The sequence below is a fragment of the Dermochelys coriacea genome, chromosome 24, assembly GCF_009764565.3.
Source record: "Dermochelys coriacea isolate rDerCor1 chromosome 24, rDerCor1.pri.v4, whole genome shotgun sequence".
Lineage (NCBI taxonomy): Eukaryota > Metazoa > Chordata > Testudines > Dermochelyidae > Dermochelys > Dermochelys coriacea.
In genome coordinates this window covers 3,709,194-3,733,033 of record NC_050091.1, presented here as the reverse complement: position 1 = coordinate 3,733,033, position 23,840 = coordinate 3,709,194, and the positions used below count along the sequence as shown (strand labels likewise).

The 23,840-nt window shown below is 53.9% G+C and overlaps 1 protein-coding gene across 1 annotated transcript in view; it reads left to right on the top strand.

Annotated features, from left to right (window-relative positions):
- Positions 1-23,840, top strand: part of INSRR (insulin receptor related receptor) — a 38,544-nt gene that overhangs the window by 3,262 nt on the left and 11,442 nt on the right. The window contains 14 exon segments of the mRNA XM_043502274.1: positions 8,861-9,412; positions 14,644-14,956; positions 15,942-16,084; positions 17,012-17,156; positions 18,639-18,853; positions 20,013-20,090; positions 20,093-20,138; positions 20,898-21,136; positions 21,668-21,828; positions 21,831-21,861; positions 22,194-22,246; positions 22,248-22,390; positions 23,348-23,390; positions 23,772-23,839. Coding sequence (XP_043358209.1) covers positions 8,861-9,412; positions 14,644-14,956; positions 15,942-16,084; positions 17,012-17,156; positions 18,639-18,853; positions 20,013-20,090; positions 20,093-20,138; positions 20,898-21,136; positions 21,668-21,828; positions 21,831-21,861; positions 22,194-22,246; positions 22,248-22,390; positions 23,348-23,390; positions 23,772-23,839 — 2,230 coding nt within the window.

Below are 23,840 nucleotides of genomic sequence, written 5' to 3'. Positions count from 1 at the left end.
TTTTTTGAACCCAGTTATGCTCCAGACCTTCACATCATCCCCTGACAATGAGTTCCATAGGTTGTGTATGTTGGGTGAAGAAGTACTTCCTTCTGTTTGTTTTTAAAGCTGCTGCCTAGTAATTTCATCGGGTGACTCCAAGTTCTTGTGTTAGGAGAAGGGGTGACTGTTTTCCATCTGACGTGTGTCTTTTGAGGTTGTAAGCTTTCCTGGAGGAAGGATGGCCTCTTGCTATGTGTACGGGCCAGACCCAGCACAACAGGGCTCTAATTCTAGGTGTGACTGTAATACAAATAGCAAAATAATAATGGGACTCAGGAGAGTGGGGGCCAGTTCCCAGTTCTGCCCCTGACTCTGTGTGACCTTGGGTAAGTCACTCTGTTGCTCCGTGCCTCAGTTTCCCCATCTGTAAAGTGGGGACAACCATTGTCCACTTGCTGGTCTCTACTGGGATTGTGAACTCTCAGGGGCAGGGACCATCTCTAGCAATTGTGTCTGTACAACCTCTAATATAATGGGGCCTTCAGGTCAGCACAGTGATTTGGATCTGGGACTCAGGATCGAAAGATGTGTGACCTGCTACAGCCTGAGCTAAAAGAACCCCTGCTGCAGCCAGCTCATCACACTCCCTCTGTGGTCCAGCCACCACTAGGAGGGATCAAAGTGGCCCATTGACTGGGTGTGAGCTACATTATCCCAAAACCACAGGGCTTTCTGCACCTTCCTTTGAAGGAGCTTGTGCTGGGCACAATAGGAGACGGGATACCAGGGTAGATGGGCTCCCTGCTCTGAAACAGCTTAGTAATTTCCAGGGTCCTTTGTTGCTAAACACACTGGACTTTCCCTATCAATAAATGCTGATTCCCTCATTTTTCAGGGTAAGGCTGGAGAGGGCAATGGAACAAAGTGTCCCTGAGAAACTGGCCATTTGACTTCAAAACACAGAGACCTCCAGGCTCTGGAGAAAAAAGGAACAAGCAGGAGCTTTTTGGGCAGGGTTGGGGGCGGGTAGCTGCTTATTTGGTTTCTTGATGGGCTTTTGACTAGTGCTGAGAAGTTGACCCTGTGGGGTGGGGATAACAGGAGTTCAGGCAATAAATAATCCAGATTTGCAGAGAGTCATGGAAAGAGACGTGAAAGTGGAAAATTGTAGCTAAGGGGGCTGGAGGAATTAAAACAAATACATCAGCGGGGCTGTGATCAAAGGCAATCATTTAACCCCTGCTCTTCACGCTAAGCCCGAGGCAATGAAATGGCTTGTGAAGTGAGGCTGCTCAGAGAAAATCCAAAAATGTCCCATGGAGATGTGGGGAGCAAGCGGGTATGGGAATGGCTATTTCTGGGCATAGGGACTGGAAAGAGAAGCCAATGCAATCCGGGAAAGACCCCTGAGCTCTACTATAGTGTAGCCTGTGGGCTGAGATCAGGGGAGTGGGAATCTAGACACCTGGCTTCTAGGTCCGGCTTTTCTGTGCCCTCCCTGGCAAGTCCCGTCCCCTCCCAGTGCCTCAGTTTTCTGTGTAATGGGAATAATGATGATAATGGGGAATGATACTGACCCATCTTGCAGCGGGGGAGGTTGAACTAATAATGAGTGTGTGGGAAGCCCTTTGAGAGCCTCAGGGGGATAGGTGTGGAGCAGGAATAAGCAGTGTTATTGTGAAGGATGTGTGTGTGTGTCACTAGCCCAGAGAGGATGCTATGTCGGAGCAGTAGCCTAGGAACACGGAATGCAGTGCTGGGGGCTGCTGGGTAATAGGGAACGTGGCTTTTGGGGCTGGGGCTTTTTATAACCTACATATTTATTGGGAGCCCTTCTACCTAAAAGGCCAGTGCCCGAGTCGAGAGCACGGCTGGTGTGACTATTGGAAAGATGCCGGTGCCCCGCCCGGAGGAACGCCACTTCTCTTGCGACCCTGCACGGGAGCTGTGTTTTTTCCCAACTCCAGCCCCACGGGAAAGGTGCTGGGTTCTGAGCATCTCTCCCCAGGTCCTCTGCCCCCTGGGTGGGAGGTGAGGAGGCAGGATCGGGGCCTTAGAGGAGTGAATCAGGCATGGCTGCATGTGCTGCCTTTCCAGCTGGCTGTGGTTTGCGGCAGGGGGGAGCAAGGCGGGGATGGCTGGGGGGGCATCTGGCCTCACCGGTGCAGAGGGGTGTGGGAATTTCGGCCATTCACGTCAAGAGGCCCAGGATCTCACCTTTGGGGCTCGACCTGCTCTGAGCAGCTGGCTGGTGCTGGTGTGAACAGACCTGCTGCAGCGCAGTAAACAGGGAGAGCGTCTGATGGAATCGCTCCTGATTTATGTCAGTGTAAACAGGAGGAGACTTGGACCCTGTTGGGCCGTATGGATTAGTCAGTGGAGCTGGGGATCTGACCCATTGACTCCAGCTGGGGATCTGGCCATTTGATTTTGTGGCTTGATAAAGCACTGTGTGATCTGGGTGACCCTTAGGGGAAAAAAAAGATGGACCAAAATCCTGCATCTCAGCACTGGCTCCAGATCCAAACTTCTCTTGGCATGTGCCCTGCATTCATTACCCTGAGACGGACCACTGTAAAAGGCCCGATAGAAACCCTGGATGGGAAGTAGCCCCAGTTTGGGGGTTTGAAACCCCATCTTTCCCACAGTGTCTAGGCTACTATAAGAATGGCTTAAAGGTCGATCAAGCCCAGTATCCTGTCTTTTGACCGTGGCCAATCCCAGGTGCTTCAGATAGGATGAACAGAACAGGTAAACATTAAGTGAGCCATCCCCTGTTGCTCATATATAATAAAGATTATTATAATTGATATCCTGACAGCCCTAGCTGAGATCACTGCCCATTGCGCTTGGGGTTGTACGTTTCCACTGTCAGAGATATTCCCTGCCCTGAAGAGAGTATAGTCTAAAAGCCCAGACAGCCAAAGGAATGATTGTCCTCTGGAGTTACGTGTGGGGAAACTGAAGGTCTGATTCTCTATCGCTCTGCATTTTGTGGAGCCTGCTTTGCTAACTCTGTACACAGCTGTAGGATAACGGGCAGTTTTAGAGACTAGGCATACAGGGAGTTAGGAGCATAGTAAGGAATTGAATCTAGATCTCTTGACTCTTCAGCCAGCATTTTAACTGCTAGATTGCCCTGGCCCCTCTTTAGTGTCAAGCTATAACATTCCCTCTGGAGTTTCGGTTCAGGCTCCGTCTCTAATGTCCTTGGCGAGTTTCACAGCGATACGATAGAGACGTGGGTTACTCTGGGAGTTAGTTCGGTGACCCTGGAACATTTATATGCCATTCTACTAATGCGATTCCCTGTGGGATGGTGTTGGGTGGGAGTTCCTGGAACGGAGATGCAATCAGCGGCACTATTGCAGTCACCTGGCCCTAATTTACAGTATATAAAAATATCTGGTGCTCACAACCTTCGGGGACAATTCACCTGCTGCTTGGCACGTGCTGTCTGGATTTATAGTCCGGGAATAAAAGGACCTGAAACCCCTTTGTATTTACAAACAGAGAGGAATCAGATAGAAGCACCTGGCATCTCCTTTCAAAGCTGCGCAGGACACAACTTGTGTTGGTGGGTTAAAAAGCAAAGTGTCAATTAAAAGAAAAAAGGAAATTTAGTCAAAATACAATTTGCTGGCTGGCAAGTGGGGCGGAGGGGACAATTCGAGCATCTCACCTGCCCTGGCAGAGGGCAAGGGGGTTAATGAATGACCACAGTAATAACAGAGCTGCAATTGAAAAGCGTGTTTGCTCTAAACAGAGCTGGGAGGTGGGAAAACTACTGGCTGTGACATTCGCCACCGGTGATGCCCGCTGAAGTCGGCTGGCGGAGTGCCCGAAGTGCAAGGCAGAAATAGCCCGGCGCTGCAAAATGGGGCAAAGGTGAAAAGAAATGTGATCTCCGGCAGCTTTGCTCCATTGCTCCGCACCTCGGGTTGGCGCCTCCACCTGTGCAAACTGGGCTCAGCAATGCCACCCGACCAGCGCACGGGCTCAGCGCCTCCGCTGGCGTGAATGGCCAAAGCTCCATTGCGGCACTGCTTATTTCCACTGGAGCAGGCCTGGAAGGTTTTTGCACAGGTGCAAATAACATCCCGATATGCAAAGCGAGAGGGAGAAACAAAGAACCATCAGCCAGGAGGCGGCTCCCTTCCAGGAGCTGACAGAGCATGGGACTTGGGGCATGCACGGGAAATAAAGCCCTTCTTAAGTTGTTGCAAAATTCCCAACTCCCTGAGCCATCCTCTTCCCCGAACGGCTCCCTGGCGAAGCTTCGGCTGCTGCTACTTCCCCCTGGAAGAGTTCCTGTTTAGAGTTGAAGCCAAGTTCACTGTGTTTGATTTTTGGTGTTGACAGTAAATTTTGTGCTGGAAAGCAGGCTGCCCTAAAAACTGTTCTCTTGATCATAACTCGGCCTCAGGTTTCACTTGCGGTGTGAACGGGGAGCAGCTTAGGCTTCTGCGGCCAGAAGGGTGCTCGAGGAGTTTGACCTGAGTAACTCAGGAGGGACCGGTTGGCCATGGGGACGACGTAGCCCATCATGCAGTGCTGTCTCCTGACAGCCCCCCAGCCATTGCTACTGCCCCCACAGCTTGGGTCTTGATGGAGCATTGCATGCTGGGAGGTGTGGTCTTCATATGCCCCCGCGGCTCTGTCAAGCTGGCGACCCAGCACTGGGCAGCAGGTCACTTGCGCTGGGAGGCTGAGTGGCTCCATGCCAAGCTGCAGGGTGGGAAGACACGGTGGGTGGCATGCAGCTCCCTGCCCGCTGGCCTCTAATATCAGACCCTCGGAGAATTTCCTGGCCAGCCGTCGGACATGCTTAGGGGCCTGCAGAGTTGGACGTTGGCCTGTTCTGAGCAGGAGAGACTTCAGGCAGTTTCTTCCAGCAAAGGAACATTTACGGGAGACGCCAGTATTACAGTCAGGTAGGGCTTAGGGGGCCCCCAGCTCCGATCCCGGGGCCAGTCCTTGCTAGCAACTGGGTTCAGTCCTTTATGTCCACGGGCAACTGCCAGGCTGGTGTCTACAGGCATCTCAGCCAGGGGGAGGAGGGTAGGCTATTGTACAAGAACCAATGACCTCTGCTATTGGCACCTAGCGCCCTCAGTCATCTATTTTCCCCTCTGAGCAGACAGGGCGATGGTGCTGAAGACCCTGTTGAAAGACACAGTAAACAGAGTGGGCCTCCATGCAGGTCTCAGAAGGACACGGGGAAGTTGTCTGGAATAACTGTGGCGGGCTAGCTCCCTGGTGGACACTAGTTGGGAATAAATGTACTTCTGGTTTGTTTGGTTTTGTTGCTATTCAATCTTTTTAATGTACATAATTCTCATAATCCATAAATGTCCTAATGTGCTAACCTGACCTTAACATACTTCAAACATATGACTCTATATAATGTGAATGGTTAGACTCTAAATAAATCATTTGCACTGAACAGTTTGCAGACCAGCAAAACCTGTTCCTAAAAATCGTATTCTGTTTTACCCTTGTTTTATGTAAAAGGGCCCTGCTGGTTTATCAGTGGTGCTGGAGGCCAGCGTTTAAAGTTAATCCCAATTTGTGATTTTAATAGATTTTTTTTTTAAAGTCACAAGCACAGAGCAGGCTCCAAAATCAGAGCACTACAATAGGACATTGAGGCTCCAGCCGAGACCAGAGTCCTGTTGCGCTAGGGGCTGTACATAGCAAGACAAAACAGAAGTATTGTCCTAACAGGGAACTGAGGCACCAAGAACCTAACCCAGGTTTGTGCAGGGGGAGTTGAGGTAGAGCTGGGAGTTGAATTGAGGATTGCATGATGTCCTGCTCAGGGCTTTATCTCTAAGACCATCCTTCCTCTGATTGCTTGGGAAATGTGTATATAAAACCATCTGGCAACAAATCAGAAATACCTATGTGGGACAGAAAGTGCATGTTCTCTGGGCATGAGGTGTTTGTGTTTGTGTGTGTCCTGGTGTCACACACACCTATTTAGCAATGCTGGCTTGGAAGAGGAGGGTTAATGAGAATAACCTTTCAGGAGGTTACCTAACCCCCTCGGTAAATATCAGCCAGGGGAGAGAGATTAGAGGTGCTTGGGGATGAGACAGTCAGATGCCAGGGAGCTAGGATGGTTGCTACCAGCCAGATGAGGCAGTTTCCAGCCTGTACGGTTGGAGCAGCGTGCTAACTAAAGATGGAGCTGCGCTGTGAAAGACAGGTCATCGCGGGTGCTGGAACTAGGGGGGCTGCCACACCCCCTGGCTGGAAGTGGTTTCCATCATATGCAGGGTTTACAGTTTGGTTCAGTGGCTCTCAGCACCCCCACTGTACACATTGTTCCAACGCCCCTGCAGATTGGGTGGTTTGTATGTGGAGTAGAACCAACTGAAATGTTTCCACTACATTTTTTTCCTGATGGAAAAATCTCAGATTTTCTTTGGGTGGGTGGTGTGAAAACTGACTTTTTTCCATTGGGAAATGTCTTCTTTTTTTTTTTTCCAATGGAAGTTTTGATTATTCCCACGGGGAGATTTTGAAACGAAACAAAAGGAAAATGCTCATTTGGTTTAGATTCAAGATGACTCGTTTTTTGCCAATGCTGGAATGAAAGGACCATTTTAAAAAAAAAATATGACTCAAATTTTAATTGGAATCAAACTGAAAAGAAAAAGTTTTCTTTCAAAATTTCCTGGGGAAAAATTTCATTTTCATTTCAAAAATTTCCCTGGGGGCAGGGACAGGGTGGGGGAAATAAACCAAAGCACTTTTTCACTCTGATCCAACATGGAGCTTTGGTTCTGCCCATTGTACAGATATAGGCCACCACCATAAAATTCAGACCTTTATTTCAAACCACTCCCACCTATCTCCAAAATTCAGGTGGTTTTGGACCTGGGCCTTTGGTTCAGCATAGTGAATATCACCATATTGCTCTTTATCAGTAGATCGCAAAGTGTTTTGCAATAGAGGTCAGTACCATTATCCCCATTTGACAGGTGGGGAAACTGAGGCAGAGAGGGTGACTTGTCTAAAATCATCCAGCATTAGAGTTGGGAATAGAATCCAGGTCTCCAGTGTCCTAGCTGGGTGCTTTAACCACTGATCCACACTGTCTTATATGTTACCACCATGCTGTGCAGCCATATTTTACGACCATCTGCATCCATCAAGGTTTGGGTGGAGGGAAATGTGGGGCTGGATTATAGAGGTGTGCCAACAGCAGACTGTAGGGAGGAAGGTTGGTCTTTGGTTAGAGCACTGGTCTAAGGCCCAGGAGAGCTGAGTTCCGCTCCTTTTGCCACCGGCTGCTTGGCTGATCTTGGGCAAATCACTTAATATGGGTGTTCCCCCATTTGTAACCTAGAGATAATCACCCTTCCTTTGCCTGTCTTGTATCTTTAGACTGTAAACTCTCTGAGGACAGGAATGTCCCGTATGACACATATGCACAGCACCTTGCACAATGGGGCTCTGGTCTTGGTGGATCGGAACCCCATGGGGCTGGATCATCTACATGCTACCGCGATACAAAGAGGAGGGAGCTGGTGCACAAATCTCCCACTGTCCAGGGGGTTTGCGCTCATCTTGACTTGGCTGGAGCTCCCAACGCACCTCGGCCTGCAGAGGAAATGCATAGGGGTCATCTCTCTCCCTGGGAGTCTGTCCTTCTGGCTGATCCAGCTGCCATCACATGTGGACATGGTTCCCCTGGGCAGGAGTGTCCCAGTGTGTGCTAGGGTGGCCCAGTCCCTCTCTCCCTGCAGGCTTGTCTGCCTGAAGGAAAGTTACGAAGGGCACCTGCCTTTGGTCGCTGGGATTTTCCATCCCTCCCTCCCAGAGGTACCAACCCTTCCCCACTGTGTGGAGTGCTAGGTGAGGCAATCAGTGGAAGCCCAACAGAAGCTGGAAACTTCCATTGAGAGACTATGGGGAAGTAACTAACAGGCAACACATCTAATCTAGCAACCTATTAAGAATCAATGTAGATGTTCAACCCTGGGCTCTCTAATACGGGTCAGCTGCCTTGAGTCCCCCAAACCCTGGGCTTACATTGCAGTGTAGACATACCCTCTGCCACCTTGTGTATCTATCTGTCTCCTTTTCCGTTGCCATGCCTATCTATCTATCTAACTTTATCTGTCTCCATTTGTATGTATGTATCTATATACACATCTATCTATCCATCATTCTCATTGCGACTACATTCAGTTATTTGCTGGGTTGAACTAAATTGATTTTAAAATGGTCCCTGTTCTGCTTTCCTAGCACACATCAGAGTGCTGCATAGTGGAGAGAAAAACAGAATTTCCATCCCGTTATTTTGGGATTTTGACTGGTTTCTTTTCATGCTGAATCAGGACAAAAAGTCAAAATATCAAAACTTTGTAGAAAAGAGAGTTCTGTTCATTTGTAAATGTCTAAATGTTTTCTTTTGGGTCAACATGAATTGCTATGGCCACCAGAGCCACTGCAGTGCTTCATGGATGCTGTAGTTCTGCGCCCTTCATGCCCTTATGTTCCTTTATGGGTCCTGCTCCCTAGCCGTACTGCATCTCCCATGACACACTGTGGCAATTCAGCCACAGTTGGAAACTGTGGTACATCATGGGAGATGTAGTCCCATGGGACATCATGGGAGATGTATCAGGGAGCAGTGTCCCTTGGGGAGAATGGAAGCATGAGAGACCTAGAACTACATCTCCCATGTGGCACTGCAGTGGCTCAGAAGGACGTAGTAACTATCGTTGACCCAACCTGAAATGAAAGGGTGAGAAGCTGGGTCTAAGTGAGCAGGGAATTGAAGGCAGGTTCCCCAAAATCTAGGCCAAGGCCCTAACCACTGGGCTGGCTAGGAGGGCTCATGCCTTGTGTTACTCTCTTCCAGTCTGCGGCAGCATGGACATCCGCAATGATGTCTCCCAGCTGCAGAAGCTGGAGAACTGCACCATCATTGAGGGCAACCTGCAGATCCTCCTCATGTTCACCACTGCCGCCGAGGACTTCCGCGGCCTCAGTTTCCCCCGCCTCATCATGATCACCGAGTACCTGCTCCTCTTCCGAGTTTACGGGCTGGAGAGCCTGCGTGACCTCTTCCCCAACCTGTCCGTGATCCGGGGCACCAGCCTTTTCTTCAACTATGCCCTGGTCATCTTCGAGATGCCCCACCTTAGGGACATTGGCCTGCACAGCCTGACCGATATCCTGCGGGGCTTGGTGCGCATTGAGCGCAACCAGGAGCTCTGCCACATCTCCACCATCGACTGGGGGCTGCTCCTGCTTGACTCGGTGGAGAACAACTACATTGTGGGCAACAAGCAGGTGGAAGAGTGTGCCGATGTGTGCCCAGGCATCCTGGACGTGGAGAAGCCCTGTGTCCAAACCAGCGTCAGTGGGCAGCTGGAGTACCGCTGCTGGACATCCAGCTACTGCCAGAAAGGTAGGTATCCCCCCTGCTCTAGCTCTGAGATGCTTGTCAGGCTTTCATTCATAGTATAGGAGAGAAACTGAGCTTGTCTACACACAGTAGTTGTGCTGTTTTAACTACATCAGTGTAGTTAAAATGGTACAAACACCCCTTGGGCCATGTCCACCCTACAGAGCCTATGCCCCATGGGTAGATTCAGCGTTAGCTAACAGAATGGGTTTTTCTGCTAGTGTAGGAACATCACCTCCCCAGACAGTGTTAGCTACGCAGACCAAAAGGCTTGCCTGTCTGCAAAGCTGCATTTAGGGGGTTTTTCGACAGAGCTACATCACTGGGGTGGGCATGTTTTTTCACACCCCGATCGGTGTAAATTGTAAGTGTAGACCTGGCTGTCATGTGGATTATCCAGGTATGAAGGTGCTTACATGCAGTTTATAGCTATTCCTGTTGAGGAAGGGAAATAAACTACCCTAGTCACCTTTATCCTGGTATAACTGTGTTCATTCTAAGGGTTGTGCTGGTATAACTAGATCAGTAAAAAATCACACCTCTAACTGACACAGTGATACCAGGACAAAATCTGCGTGTAGAGGGTGAGGGTGTAGTGCAGCCTCAAGATTTTATTTGCAAGAATTCAGTATAGCCATTGAGTGCCAAAGTCAGACGTAGGCTGTGCCTGTCATCCCAGGGGCACTCAATGAAATTAAAAGGCAACAACTATAAAACTGATCCCAGGAAATGCTGCACAAAGTGTAATTAGCCTGTGGAACTCACTGCTACTAGATGTTATCAAGGCTGAGAGCTTAGCAGGATTCAGAAAAGGGACTGGACATTTGCACATGGTTAATGGATGTTTTCATGGTTATACGAGAGAGGATAAAAATGCACAAGGGATGTAAACCATCATGTTAGCCAATTGCTAACTGAGAGGGTTAAGAAGAAAAATTCCCATGTGAACAGGTTCTACCTATGTTGTCCATTATGGGGTTTCTTGGACCTTCAAGCATCTGGTGCTGGCCACTGGGAAAGACAGGATACAGGGTTAGATGGACCCTAGTCTTAAAATCTAGGAATTGCTAGACCACTATGAGCATCTAGTTTGACTTCTGCATAACATAGGCCATAGACCTTCACCCAGTGATTCCTGCATCAATGAGCCTCTTTACACATCCTGCACTGACCATACCTTCATGCATTCTGTTGATGTGACAGCTTTTAAAGGACATCTATTTTTAGAAAACGGTTAGTTTGTTTATTTAAATTTCACTGACACTATTGTTGATAATCCTTTCAGCATGTGTCATCTGCTGACCACCTGAGTTGACAGGTGGCAGGATCGGGGGAACAAATAAATAAGAGTCACTGAGATAAGTAGGGAAGATGGCATGCCAGCGTTTAGTGGATTAGCTTTGGGGAGCAGCTCACAGAAGTGCCCTGCTCTGACACAGTTTGCAGAAACAGAGAGGGAAAAGTATTAACTTTTAGCTTCAAATGACTGTTTTTAGATCAAGGGGCAAAACCAATGGCAAGAAAGAACAAAAGTAAAGTCTCTCTGGGGAGAGCATAGAGTGTGTGTGTCTCATTGGGTAACAAGCTGCAGCCACTTCCAGAACAGAATAGCTGCTGCTTAGAAATTTTAAAGGGGCGGTACACAGAAAACAAAAAGCATCGCAATTTCGTAGCTGCACTGTATACCTTAAACACGTATTTCCAGGTGGTCTAACCTGCCCATAATCACTCCACCATCTACCTTGCTCCTAACCCACCTCTCCCCTCTCTGGCCCCTTCCATTTGAATGAACCATCAGCATCTAATGACCTGGGCTGGGCCTAGAGGTGAGATTTTTCCCTTTCTCATAGCTAAGCTGCCCCCTCTCCCCCACTGAAGTGTTAAACTAGACAAGGACTCATGTCACAGAATTTGGGCCTGGACTTCGAACAATCCAAAATTTGAATCCAGGATTTGGGTTTTGGCACATTATAAATGTGTGTGTGTGTGTGTGTGTGTGTGTGTGTGGTGGTGGTGGTGGTGGTGGTGGTGCGGGGCGGAGTGAATCACTGGTAAAATGTGGATCCAGATTCAATTCCGGATCCCGGTTCTGAGGTTGAATACCTGTCGAAATTCTGATTAGGGTTTGAGGTACACGAGGATTCAGTTTTTCCATGGAGCCTAGGGTAGCTGAAAGTCAATGGGCATTAGAAACCTAAGGGAGTTAGGTGCCTATGAAAAACATCCCAACCTATAATGACCTAGCAGGTCCGGTTTAACCAGCTGGCTTGAGTCAGACAGAGCAGGGACGCTATCTGCCCTGATCCTTTTCTTGGGTGCTGCCTACACTGGAGGTCTCTATACACCAGTGGAGCTGCCCTGGTACATAGCGGCACTGATCCCCACTTGAGATCCCCTGCCTGGTGTTGCGGCTGTAGCTTGTCCCTCTTTGAAACCCAGTAGACAGACCCTGAGACTACCCGTGAAATCCCTGTGACAAGGGGCTGTCGGATGGCTGCTGCGGACTAGCAGACAAAGCGCCACATCTCCACGCAGCCGGGGCGCTTCTCGGCGGGCGCACAATGGGGAGTAATAGGATCTGCTTTGTATCATCCTGTTGAGAAGAGGTCAGCTCCCAGCTGCCGTGTTTCCCCAGCCGTGGGGTAAATATGGGACCCCCCCCCCGGGCTCGTTTGCTGTAAACAGGAGGCCTCGTAATGAAATATACACTGTACACACAGATCCTTATCAGCCCTGTAACCTCCTGCGGCTGCTGCATCCCGGGGACAGGGCTGCACCTCCAGCTGCCCCGTTCCCACTGCAGGCCTCACCAGGGAACTGCTGGGCTCAGCTCGGTGTAGGGATTGCCGTACCGGCTTGGAGTGATCAGTTTATCCATCCATCCGTCCATCCATCCATCGCCCCGCATACCCATCCATCTATTCTTCTCTCTCCCCTCCATCCATCCCCATACACACCCCTCCATTCATCCATTCCCCCACCCCACCATCCCTCCCTCAATCCATCCATCCCCACATGCCCCATCCAGCCATCCATCCCCCTCTCTCTTCCTTCAGTCCTTCCTATATGCAGCCCTCTATTCACCCCCCCACAAACCCATCCATCCCTTCCTTCTTTCCCTCCCATACACATCCCTCCATCCGTCCTCATACGAACCCCTCCATCTGTCCATCCCCATGCAAACCCTTCCTTCCTTCTCATGTGCATCCCTCCATCCATCCATCCCTCAATCCCCCCCACACCTCTCCATTCATCCATCCCCAGCGACAACTCTTTATTCATCTGTCCCCATGAACCCCCCCACCCCGCAACCCCATCACTCAAGTATCTGCTGCTTTAAAAATTGAGTCCCCTGTGATACCTTTGGCCAACCACACCCTGTAGCCATCCCTCCTTGTGCCCAGGTTGGGAAGCTTGGGTGTTTCATCCAAACCCAGCGACGCCTTGTTTTAGTGGCACAAAAGTAATGGCTTGAGCCAGGCGTGACTAGCCCTGTTTTCCAGATGGGGGAGACTGAGGCGGGGAGAGGGCAAAATGACTTGCCCAGGACCCACTCAGTGGGAGAGCAGAGACTAGAACCCAGGCCCCACCTGGCATCGATATGAGAGCGCTGCGCCCCTGCGGGGTTTGAACCCACATGCGTCCAGCAGCTCCAGCACTTGACCTCCCTAAGGGTATACAGCGTTCCAATGGCGACCTACTCCTACCTGACCATAGCAGCAAAGTCTCCCTCCGTCTGTCTCGTTCTCTTTTCCTGGCCCTCCCACCCCCGCCATATCCAGCACCAGCCGATTTGCATAACCGCCCAGCTGTGGCTTTTCCGACAGGCGAACGTCCCTTTTTCTTTTAGATCCAAATTTCCCCTTTGTCCCAGTTTGACCCCAGTGGTGCTTTTCCACTCTGGATTGCAGATAACTCGCTGGCCCTTCCGAGACACTGAGTAATCGTCTAAATGAGACGACAGAAAAGTTGGCCACTGGAGGAAGTTGTTCCCTTGGAAACAGAGCTTTAGAGCACACATGGCACCTTTCATGAAAGGCAAAGGCCCTTGTCCGATAGGCTCTTTGCCTCAGTTTCCCTATGTGATTTGCTTGTGAAGTTGGTGGCTAGGGCAGGTTGAAAATTTTGCATCAAAACTTTTTCAGTGAAAAATTGGGCTTTCAACTACAGTTTTTTGTTGTGGTCTGCTTCTGGTGGAAATTTTTAATTTTTAATTGACAAACCGAACACACAAAACCAGACATTTCAGTGGGAAATCGAAATATTTTGGCCAAGAATAAAATATTTTTGGCTGAAAATCTAAATATTTTGCTGCAGTGGCACCTCATGGGAGTTGTAGTTTGTGTGCCTTGTGCCCCAATTCTCCTCTATGGGCTGGGCACTCCAGGTGGACTTCATCTCCCATGATGCACTGCAGTCATGCTGCTACCATGATGCACTGCTTTGCCTCATTAAAAGGGAGCATCATGGGAGATGTAGTCTGCCCAGGAAGACTGGCCTAGGGAGGGAAATGGGAGCTACTGCCAGCCATCCTTAGGGGGCAGCCATGTAGCGAGAGGAATTCGTCCCCATGGAATGGATGCTGTGAGGCACCCAGTGGAAGGAAACTGGGGTTGGGGTGAGGACTGGATTGAGACATGTCATGGCCCCGCCCTGCGCTGTGGTTCTGCCCCCTTTGGAGTGGCAGGGGAATCTCCTGTCTTCTGCAGCAGGGCCCCCCCACTACTGACCCCAGCAGCTAGGTGAGAATGAGGGGAGGGGCAGGCCTGCTGCACTCCTCCTCTCCTGTCCCACACAGACCCCCTTGCTGAGGTGGGTTTGGCAGGGCCCGTCAGAGCAGAGGGGCTTGGAGCTAGTGCTCTATTGAAAGGAAAGGGGCAGCTCCACCCCCTCACAGTTACTGGCTCAGGCTCTCTGCAGACTCAGGCAAGCGTCTCAGTGTCAGTGGCACTCGAGCAACGGGTCTCAGGCTCTCTGCATAGTCAGGGCAGCGTCGTCACACTGGTTACACAACCTACACTCTGGTCCCATTTTTGAGCTGCCCTCGGAAGGACGAAGGCTACAAATTTGTTGTCTGTGAAGGCTGAGGTTGTGACGTGATCTCACGGCTCCAGGGGCCGGGCACAGACCCAGGGCACTGGGACCTTGATCCGGCTCTCGTGGGGAGGGGAGGCCCGCGGGGGCGGGGGGAGAAATGGACTAGCCTCTAGTCGCTCTCTGTCTCGTGACCCCAGTGTGCCCCTGTGGAGGCAGAGTCGCGTGCACCGCCGCCGGGGAATGCTGCCACCCCGAGTGCTTGGGAGGCTGCAATCGGCCGTGGGACAGCAGGGCCTGCGTGGCCTGCCGCCACTTCCACTTCAACGGGCACTGCCTGACCTCCTGCCCAGCCCGCACCTACCGGTACGAGGGCTGGCGCTGTGTGACAGCCGAGTACTGCGCCAGCCTGCGCAAGGTGTCCGAGAACCCCCGCGAGGCCTCTGAGTTCGTCATCCACCACGAGAGGTGCCTGTCCGAGTGCCCCTCGGGGTACACACGCAATGACAGCAGGTGAGCGGCTCTCCCTGGGGGCTGGGGCCGAGCTGTGCCCCCCCAACCCCTGCAGCCCTGCATCCTGCCTGCCCCTGCAGTGACCCCCCCACATCCCACCTGCAGTGATCCCCCCCTGCATCCCACCTGGCTCCACAGTGACCCCCCATACCCTGCAGTGACCCCTCCTGCATCCCGCCTGCTCCCGCACTGATCCCCCCTTGCATCCCACCTGGCTCCAAAGTAACCCCCCATCACCCACAATGACCCCCCTGCATCCCACCTGGCTCCAGTGACCCCCCCATCCCTCGCAGTGACCCCCATCACCCACAGTGACCCCCCTGCATCCCACCTGGCTCCACAGTGACCCCCCATACCTGCAGTGACCCTCCTGCATCCCGCCTGCCCCGCAGTGATCCCCCCTGCATCCCACCTGGCTCCACAGTGACCTCCCATACCCTGCAGTGACCCCTCCTGCATTCTGCCTGCCCCCGCAGTGACCCTCTATCCCCTGCAGTGACCCTCCCGCCTGCTCCGGCTGTGACCCCTGCATCCCACCTGCCACTGCAGCTTTCCCCTACCGCCGCAGTGACCCCCCCGCATCCCACCTGTCCCCGCAGTGACCCCCATCCTCCCCGGTGACCTCCCCGCATCCCGCCTGTCCCCGCAGTGCCCCTCCATCCTCCTCAGTGACCTGCATCCTGCATGCCCACGCAGTGATCCCCTTGCATCCTGCCTGCACCTGCACCTGCAGTGACCCCCATGCCCTGCAGTGACCCCACCTGCCTGCCCCCATAGTGACCCCTCATCCCCCACAGTGATCCCCCCACATCCCGCCTGCCCCCGCTGTGATCCCATATGCCCGGCAGTGACCCCCCCTGCATCCCACCTGTCCCCGCAGTGGCGTTCCCTACATGGAATTGCATGGGGGGTGCTCAGGGCAATGGGGCACTAACAAATCTGCCCCTGCCTCTCTCCCCCTCCTGTTCCTTCCTTTCCTCCCCAGCATCTTCTGCCACAAGTGCGAGGGGCTGTGCCCCAAAGAGTGCAAGGTGGGCACCAAGACCATCGATTCGACCCGCGCGGCGCAGGAGCTGGCCGGCTGCACCTACGTCGAGGGCAACCTGATCGTTAACATCCGCAGGGGCTGTGAGTGTTTGCCCCCCATCTCCCCACGCAAGATGTGCCAGCCTGCACGCAAACACCCCCACCCACCTCGAACCTCCTTCTCCTCCCCCATGTGTTAGTGCACGGCTGTGAGAAGCACCAGCCAGGTTTCCAAATCTATCCTAATGACAGGTTTCAGAGTAGCAGCCGTGTTAGTCTGTATTCGCAAAAAGAAAAGGAGTACTTGTGGCACCTTAGAGACTAACAAATTTATTTGAGCATAAGCTTTCGTGAGCTACAGCTCACTTCATGCATCCAGTGAAGTGAGCTGTAGCTCATGAAAGCTTATGCTCAAATAAATTTGTTAGTCTCTAAGGTGCCACAAGTACTCCTTTTCTTTTTGCAAATCTATCCTGCCATTCAGTATCCGACCCACCGCATCTCCAGTTGTGGGGTAGCCGGGTGGCTCGGGGGTGACTGGGCAGGCTCTGGGGACCCGTTCCCTACAGGACTCCTTTAGATCCAGCCTTCGACCACCAGCTGATGCCCGGGTCCCACCCCACTTCCCAGCACATCCATCCCACCAAGAAATGCCCCTCTGACCACTAGCTGTAGCCTCCGCAGGGGGGCCAAGGGGCAGGCGCTGGGTCGGTGGAGGAACTGGGAACAGAACTCAGGATGCTCGGCACACCAGCCCGTGCTCCCTCCTTTGCAGTCCTACGAACGGACCAGACCTGGTAATGGGGCTGGTTTGTGAATTGCCCGCCACGGCCCAAGTGCGGGGCTGGTATCGGGGTGGTTGACGCCTGCTGGTGGGGGCATAGATGTCTGTGATAGGCACCCCAGGTTTGTGTGCGTGTCCCATTCAGCCCCCTCTCCTCCCAGCCTCTCCATCTGGCCTTTGAGGTAGGGAATCTCCATTGGCCGCCGCCCGTTCCTTAGGGGCTCTTTCTCCCTGTGCCCTTCCAGATAACCTGGCCTCGGAGCTGCAGAGCAGTCTGGGACTCATTGAGACCATCACAGGCTTCTTGAAGATCAAGCACTCCTTCGCCCTCGTCTCCTTGTCCTTCTTCAAGAACCTCAAGCTCATCCGGGGGGACTCCATGGTGGACGGGTGAGAGGCCTGGGTGATGATGCCTCCAGCCAGGGTGTAGTCACTGGTCCTATCTCAACCCCTTCAGCCACTCACATGGTCAGGGTCAGGATCATGCCCCTCATTTTGCAGACAGGGGAAACTTAGGCAAAAAGAGGGTAGAGGCGACTTGCCTAGGGTTGCACAGCAAGTCAGTGGCAGAGCTAGGAAAAGACTCAGCAGTTCTGACACCCAGCCTTTGTCCTATCACATTGCCTCATGAAAAGAAATAATCAATAGTTGATGCTGAGATGTTCTCGCTTGCAAAGCCCAGCCAGACATCAATCTTTTACCAGATGCTCAACATAACTTTGCTTGTGGCTACTGGGCCAGGCCCCTGTAGAGAAACCTCGGCGAAGCAAAAAGTACTGGGGAAATAGATCTGCAGGCATCCCAGGCTGCAGAACCAACAGAGGCTGTCTTCATGTCATACCGCCTGGGTTTTTGGATACCTCCCTTGCAGCTGCCCTTCCAGTCATGGGCTGCTGTTGCCATGGGGACGGAGGGGAAAGCTGCCTGCATTCCTCCCCAGAGGTGGCCGCATTCCCATGCTGGGTGAGCGAGCGCTGTGCAGTGTCACGGTGCACGGTGTCAGCTGCTCTGCTCCACCCGAGAGTGACTTTATTGCAACAATATGTTCCTTGCAATCGGTTTCTCCACTTTGCTTTGGCCTGTTTGGCTACTAATAAATAACCCTTAGCACTTCTACAGAGCTTTTCATCCATTGGACTCACGTGCATGGTGGATTCCCGGTCCAGCTGGGCTTCCAATGCCTCCCACGTCTGGTGGTCTCCATCCCACCACTGGCGCCAGTCCCATTGCGTCTCCAGCTATGCGGTAGAAGCCCCTTCCTCTTGCATAGCAGAGGGCAGGACATGTAATGTTAGGGAAGCAGCTACAGAGCCTTGCCCAGGGCACTAGGAGATCCCTTGCTTGGACAACGTGGCTTGCATTCATGTCTAGCATGGAGGGGTGAGAAAGAGAGAGATCTTGGTTTGTGAGAGATGTGTGAGAGATCTCGGCAGATGTGTGTGTGTGTGGCTTTGTGTCATGTGTTCATGTGCTTCTATGCTAGGAGACCTCCACATGTGTGTGTGCACGGATGCACGTTTGTGTGAGCATGTGTGTCTGGTTTAGGGGTGCTGTGTGTGTGGGTGCTGAAGCTTGTCAGAGAGCTCTGTGTGTGTATGTGTGTGGGAGTGTGCGTCATCTGTCTGTATGTCCGTTCAATTCTGTGGGCTGTGAGTGCACCTTTGGGTGTGTGTGTTCACGTGTGAATCTGTCTCGTGTGGGTGTGAGAGAGCTGAGTGTGTGTTTGGGTGTGCGTGCACACTTCTGTGTGTGTGTATGCATCTGTCTCGTGGGTGTGATAGAGAGCTGTGTGCATCTGGGCATGTGTGCACACTTCTGGGTGTGTGTTTGAACCCACCCCATGGTTCCAGCTGCCTCTCCCTTCGCCATCAGGAATTACACCCTCTACGTCCTGGACAACCAGAACCTGCAGCAGCTCTGGGACTGGAGCCACCACGCGCTCTCCATCCCCGTGGGGAAGGTGTACTTCGCGTTCAACCCCAAGCTGTGCCTGTCCGAGATCTACCGCATGGAGGAGGTGACGGGCACCAAGGGCCGGCAGAACAAGGCCGAGATCAATCCCCGCACCAATGGGGACAGAGCTTCCTGTGAGTCACGGGGGGCCTGGCTGGGGCTCGTAACACCCCTGCAGCCCTGGGAGCAGGGAGGGAGCAGGCAAGTCCAACAGCGTCTGCTGGGGTGGCTGCTGAGAGCCCCGTGCTGCCATCTGGGGGGCCTGGAGCCACCGGGCAGCCAGGTACCTCCAGCCCCTGGCTGTTGCAGAGAGACTTTAAGGGATGGGCTCAGAGAAGAGCCACCCCTCCCCTTCAGTAAACCCTAATTGGAGGCTTCGGGGGCGATTGGGTGGATGCCTGTCTTAGAACCAGACCAGCACACCCATGGATGACATGAGTTGGGTGGGTCTCAGTGTCCCCCCAGCTCCTCTCTCCTTGGCAGCCTCAGCAGAGAGGCCTCTGCAGGCTCCCACCCCTCTGGGTACCCCCACCCCTGAGTCCCCCAAGCATTCTCCAGAAGTGACCAGCCCGTCCCCTGATCCACTGGACGTTCCCAAACCCTCTGCTCCCAAGGCACCGTACACACCAACTTCCCCGTTACGCCTCAGACCACAGCCCCGCTTAACGCCCAGCGCTACGCCGTGTTTCAAGTACAAACAAGAAGAAGTTGATTTAACAAAGGACCGTGCGTCAAGGGGTAGCAAGCTGCACTGCTGGGAACAAAGGGTTACATGGCAAACAAAATCATAACCTGCGTCCTAGAGCCCCGTCTTCGTTTACAAGACACTGCCTGGCCCCCCAAAGGGTAGCTCGCCCCAAAGCCTTTCCAGCGTCTCCCAGCCGGGGCCGTCGCAGTCAGTGGGAGCCTTTCCCACTGCTGCTCTGGGCTTTGGGGCAGACCCTAGCGGGGGCTGCGATCGCCCCTGTAAGCGGGCAGCACAGAACTGTTGGGAAACTCCCTGGGCCTCACGCCCCATAGCCTCTCCCCAGACTCCACGCACCACAGCCCCCCTTCCGGAGCTCTCCCTTCCGGCCCCATTCCCTGCAGCTCCCCACCCCCAAGTTCCCCTCAGGCCTCCTCCCCAACCCACTCCGCTCCCCGAGCTTCCCTCAGGCCCCGTTTCCCTCCCCCCCCCGCAGCTCCCCTCAGGCCCTGTTCCCTGCAGTCTCCCTGAGCGACCCGCAGCCCCCGCAAGCTTTTCTGAGGCCCTATTCCACACAGCCCCCCGCATGCTCTCTGCTTCCATCGCAGGCAAGACCCAGACTCTGCGCTTCGTTTCCAACATCACCGAGTCCGACCGCATCTTCCTGAAGTGGGAGCGCTACCGGCCCCCGAGTACGGTGATCTGCTCTGCTTCATCGTCTACTACAGGGAATCGTAAGTGTCCCCCCTCCCCCCGGCCACCCAGCTCCTGGCCATGCTGCGCCCCCTTAGCATGTGCCACACCGCCCCCTCATGTGGCTGGAAGCCAAGCGGGTAACAACCTACTACTGCCGCCGGTGAGTGACATGACTCCTTTAGCTCAAGTGCTGCAGTGCTGACGGTTCGGGTCCTGCCAAGGACCCGGGCCAGCAGCTGATGCATTGGCAGACTTGGCTCTTCCGTGATATCCCTTGGGATTTCGGGGAGGTTGGGAGGGGGTGGACAGTCTCAGGGGCAGCTCACTTAGGGCTAAGCTGCTGACTTTCTGGCTGCGCAAATTGGAGCCTTGCTTTGCATGTTCGGGGCTGGGAAACATGGCTCTGCTTTGGGCTAGCTCAGCTAGCTCAGGGGACAGAGTTCTAGTTTGGGTCAATCCAGTCCACCTCCTCCCCGCTTCTTTGTGTGTGGTTCCAGACTGCTGTGTAGCATTGCTGTGAGGCTGTAAACAGCTGCCGCACTCCACCCCAGAGGTGGCTGCATGCATTTCAGAGGCAGGGGAAGTAATTCCTGCAAGGGGCCACAATAGCTAGTGGCATAAGGAGGCAGGGTTCCACTCCACCCATCTGGTGTGTAACTGCACCCTGAGCTGCTTGGTGCTTCAGGAATGTCCCTAATCATTAGGAAACTCAGCGGGCGTGTGGGAGAGGAGAGGGGCTGGGTTCACAGAGGCGGCCTGTGCACTGACCCCTGGGGACGGCGTATCTTCCGGGCCAGGCCCTTTCAGAACGTGACCGAGTACATGGGGCAGGATGCCTGCGGGGCCAACAGCTGGAACGTCGTTGACGTGGAGCTGCCGCTGAACAACGACCAGGATCCGGGGGTGGCCCTGCTGAACCTCAAGCCCTGGACACAGTATGCCATCTTCATCCGCGCCATCACCCTGACCACGGCCGAGGAGGGGCGCAACTATGGGGCGCTGAGTGAGGTGGTGTACGTCCGCACCATGCCAGCAGGTAGGAGGGTGGCCATGGGGGGGCAGGGGGGTGGCATTGGAGTGGGCTGCCGCTTAGAAAACATGCACAGCTCTTCTAGGGGCTGGTGGATAGCGAGGGTAACAGCCTGCTACTGCTACCAGCTAACAGAGCTGCTCCTTTCGCTTAACAGGGAGAGGCCTGTGCTTTGGTGCTGATGATCCTGGATTTGAATCCCCTGTGAATAGCCCCATAGCCTGGAATAGCTACTAGAGCACTTTACAAACATGGCCTCCCCCACCTTAAAGGGGGCTTATTTCCCTGCCAGGGCCCGAGCAGGCTCCTCTGCCAGGAGTGGGGGTGCTGAGATGGACCCTGCCCAGCAGGATCCAGTCCCAGGGGTGCCACGGTGGTTGCGGGGAGGTCAGTGCAGGCGGCTCCATAACAGACGGGTGCAAAGTGTGTTGTGCGGTGTGTGTGTGTGGAACCGGGAGAGGGGAGCAGGGGGGCTCCACCATCCCTACCCCGCCACACACAGCCTGGATCCAGCCCGGATCTTGGGGCTTAATGCAGCTGTTTCTGCAATGCCGGTGTCCAGCCCCACGTGCCCAGGGACGTCCTACTCCATGTCTAACCTCCTCTCCCACATCATTGTGCGCTGGAAGCCGCCCAGCCAGCGCAACGGGAACATCACCTACTACCTGGTGCTGTGGCAGCACGTTGGCCGAGGACCCTGGAGCTCTACGTCAATGACTATTGCCACAAAGGTAAGGCCTGAGGCCGGGGAGAGGGGCTACTGCCAAGCCACAGGCTGAGAGCAGTGGCGGGGAGGTGCCCTGGAGGTAGATCAGAGCCGGGGAGCTCTGTCTTGGGGAGCTGGACCCTCGGTTAGCGCCCCATGGCGAGGGAGCTGAAAGGCTGGGATGTGGGCCATGCCGCATGGAACGGCCGCGCCCCCTGGGGCCTCGGCAGCTGTTTCCCTTTGGGCTCCCTGGGCTGGAGCTGACACCCCGCTGGGAGGGCGTCCGGGGCGGTGCAGGAGGGGCTGTGTCTCACCCCCTGCTCCTGGCCCCACTCTCTCTCTCTCTCTGCCCCCCAGGCCTCAAACTGCCCACCAGCAGTGCGGACACCCGCTTCAACATGGACGACAGCGGGGGGGCCCGAGCTGGAGCAGGACACGGAGGAGCGGTGCTGCCCGTGCCACCGGGATGGCGGGCAGCTGCAGATGGAGGGCGAGGCTGTCTCCTTCCAGAAGAAGTTTGAGAACTTCCTACACAATTCCATCATCATCCCCAGGTACCTGGGCGGGGCTTAGTGGAGGGGAGGTTCCAGGGGCGGGGCTTAGTGGGGGGAGGAGGTTCCAGGGGCGGGGCTTATTTGCAGGAGGGGATTCCAGAGGGCAGGGCCTAGCTGGGGGGAGAGGGGATTCACTCTCCATCCCTGCAGTGCCATATTCATAGCCACCTACCGGGGGATGACTCAGCCAGAGGTGGGGGATTCCCTGCCCAGCCTCTCCACTCCATCTCATCTCCACATGCTGCAGGGTAAGGCTTAGCCAGGTTTCAGGAACAAGGGGGACTGCTGACCCATAGCAGCAGCTCCATCATCATCCACATGGCCTGGGGGCGGGTGGCTTAGTTAGGGCATGGGGGATCCCTTCCCAATCTTGCCGGGAAAGACAGGGACAGGAAGGGAAGTGTGGGCTGGTGATTAGAGCAAGGGACTTCTGGGATCTACTCCTGTGTCTGTGGGAGGAGTGGTGTCTGGTGGTTCCAGCATTCAGGACTCCTGGGTTCTCTCCCTAGCTCTGGGAGGGAGTGCCATCCAGCGGCTGGAGCAGAGGGGCTGGGAGTCAGGACTCCTAGGTTCTATCCTTGCTATAGTCCTGGTACAAACTTGCATTGTGACCTGGGCCATTCCCTTTTGCCTCTCCGTGCCTCAGTTTCCCATGTGTAAATGTGGATGATGATGGACAGGGGCTCCTGGGATGAGGTTTGTTTAGCTGATGTTTGCAAAGGGCTTTGCTGATCTCCTGTGCTGACCCTGGGCCCCAGGGTGGGGTTTGCAGCGATATTCCCAACCAGGTAAATTTGACCCTGTTTGTTAAGAGTACTTTTCCTCCACTCTGATTTTTAGGTCTAGGGTTTTGGCCAGCCAGAGGGAGTCACTCCTTTGCCTCTGGGGTCCATGCCTTCCTGACTCGGGTTCGGCACTGTCCACTAACTAGTCCCCTTTTCATTTGTGTCTTGGCAGACCCCCTTGGAAGGTGACGTCTGTCAAAAAAAACATCTCAGAGGTAAGTGAGACTCAATACATCATTGACACATACAGGATAGGGTTAAGAACAGCTGTGAAGAGAACCCAGGAGTCCTGACTCCCAGCCCCCTGCTTTAACCAACTAGGACCCCTCTTCCCCTTCTAGAGCAGGGAATAGAGCCAGGAGTCCTGATTTCACAGACCCACTCTGCTCTAACTCACTGGTCGCCACTCCGCCCCAGAGCCATGGCTAGTCCTGCCTCCCTGCTCTAACCACTAGACCTTACTCCCCACTTCTCTTCGCAGGACTCGGAAGAGTGGCGCAGAGAGAACTCTTGGCCGTGACCACCTCTGCCACCCCCTCTCCAACGCCTTCTCTCTGGATGTCCCCCAGGGAAGCCGCCCCCGCTGAACCGCACAGGTGCTGCACCCCAAAGCCCAAACAGATTTCCGGATCTTTGAGGACAAAGTGGTGCGGGACTGACGGTCA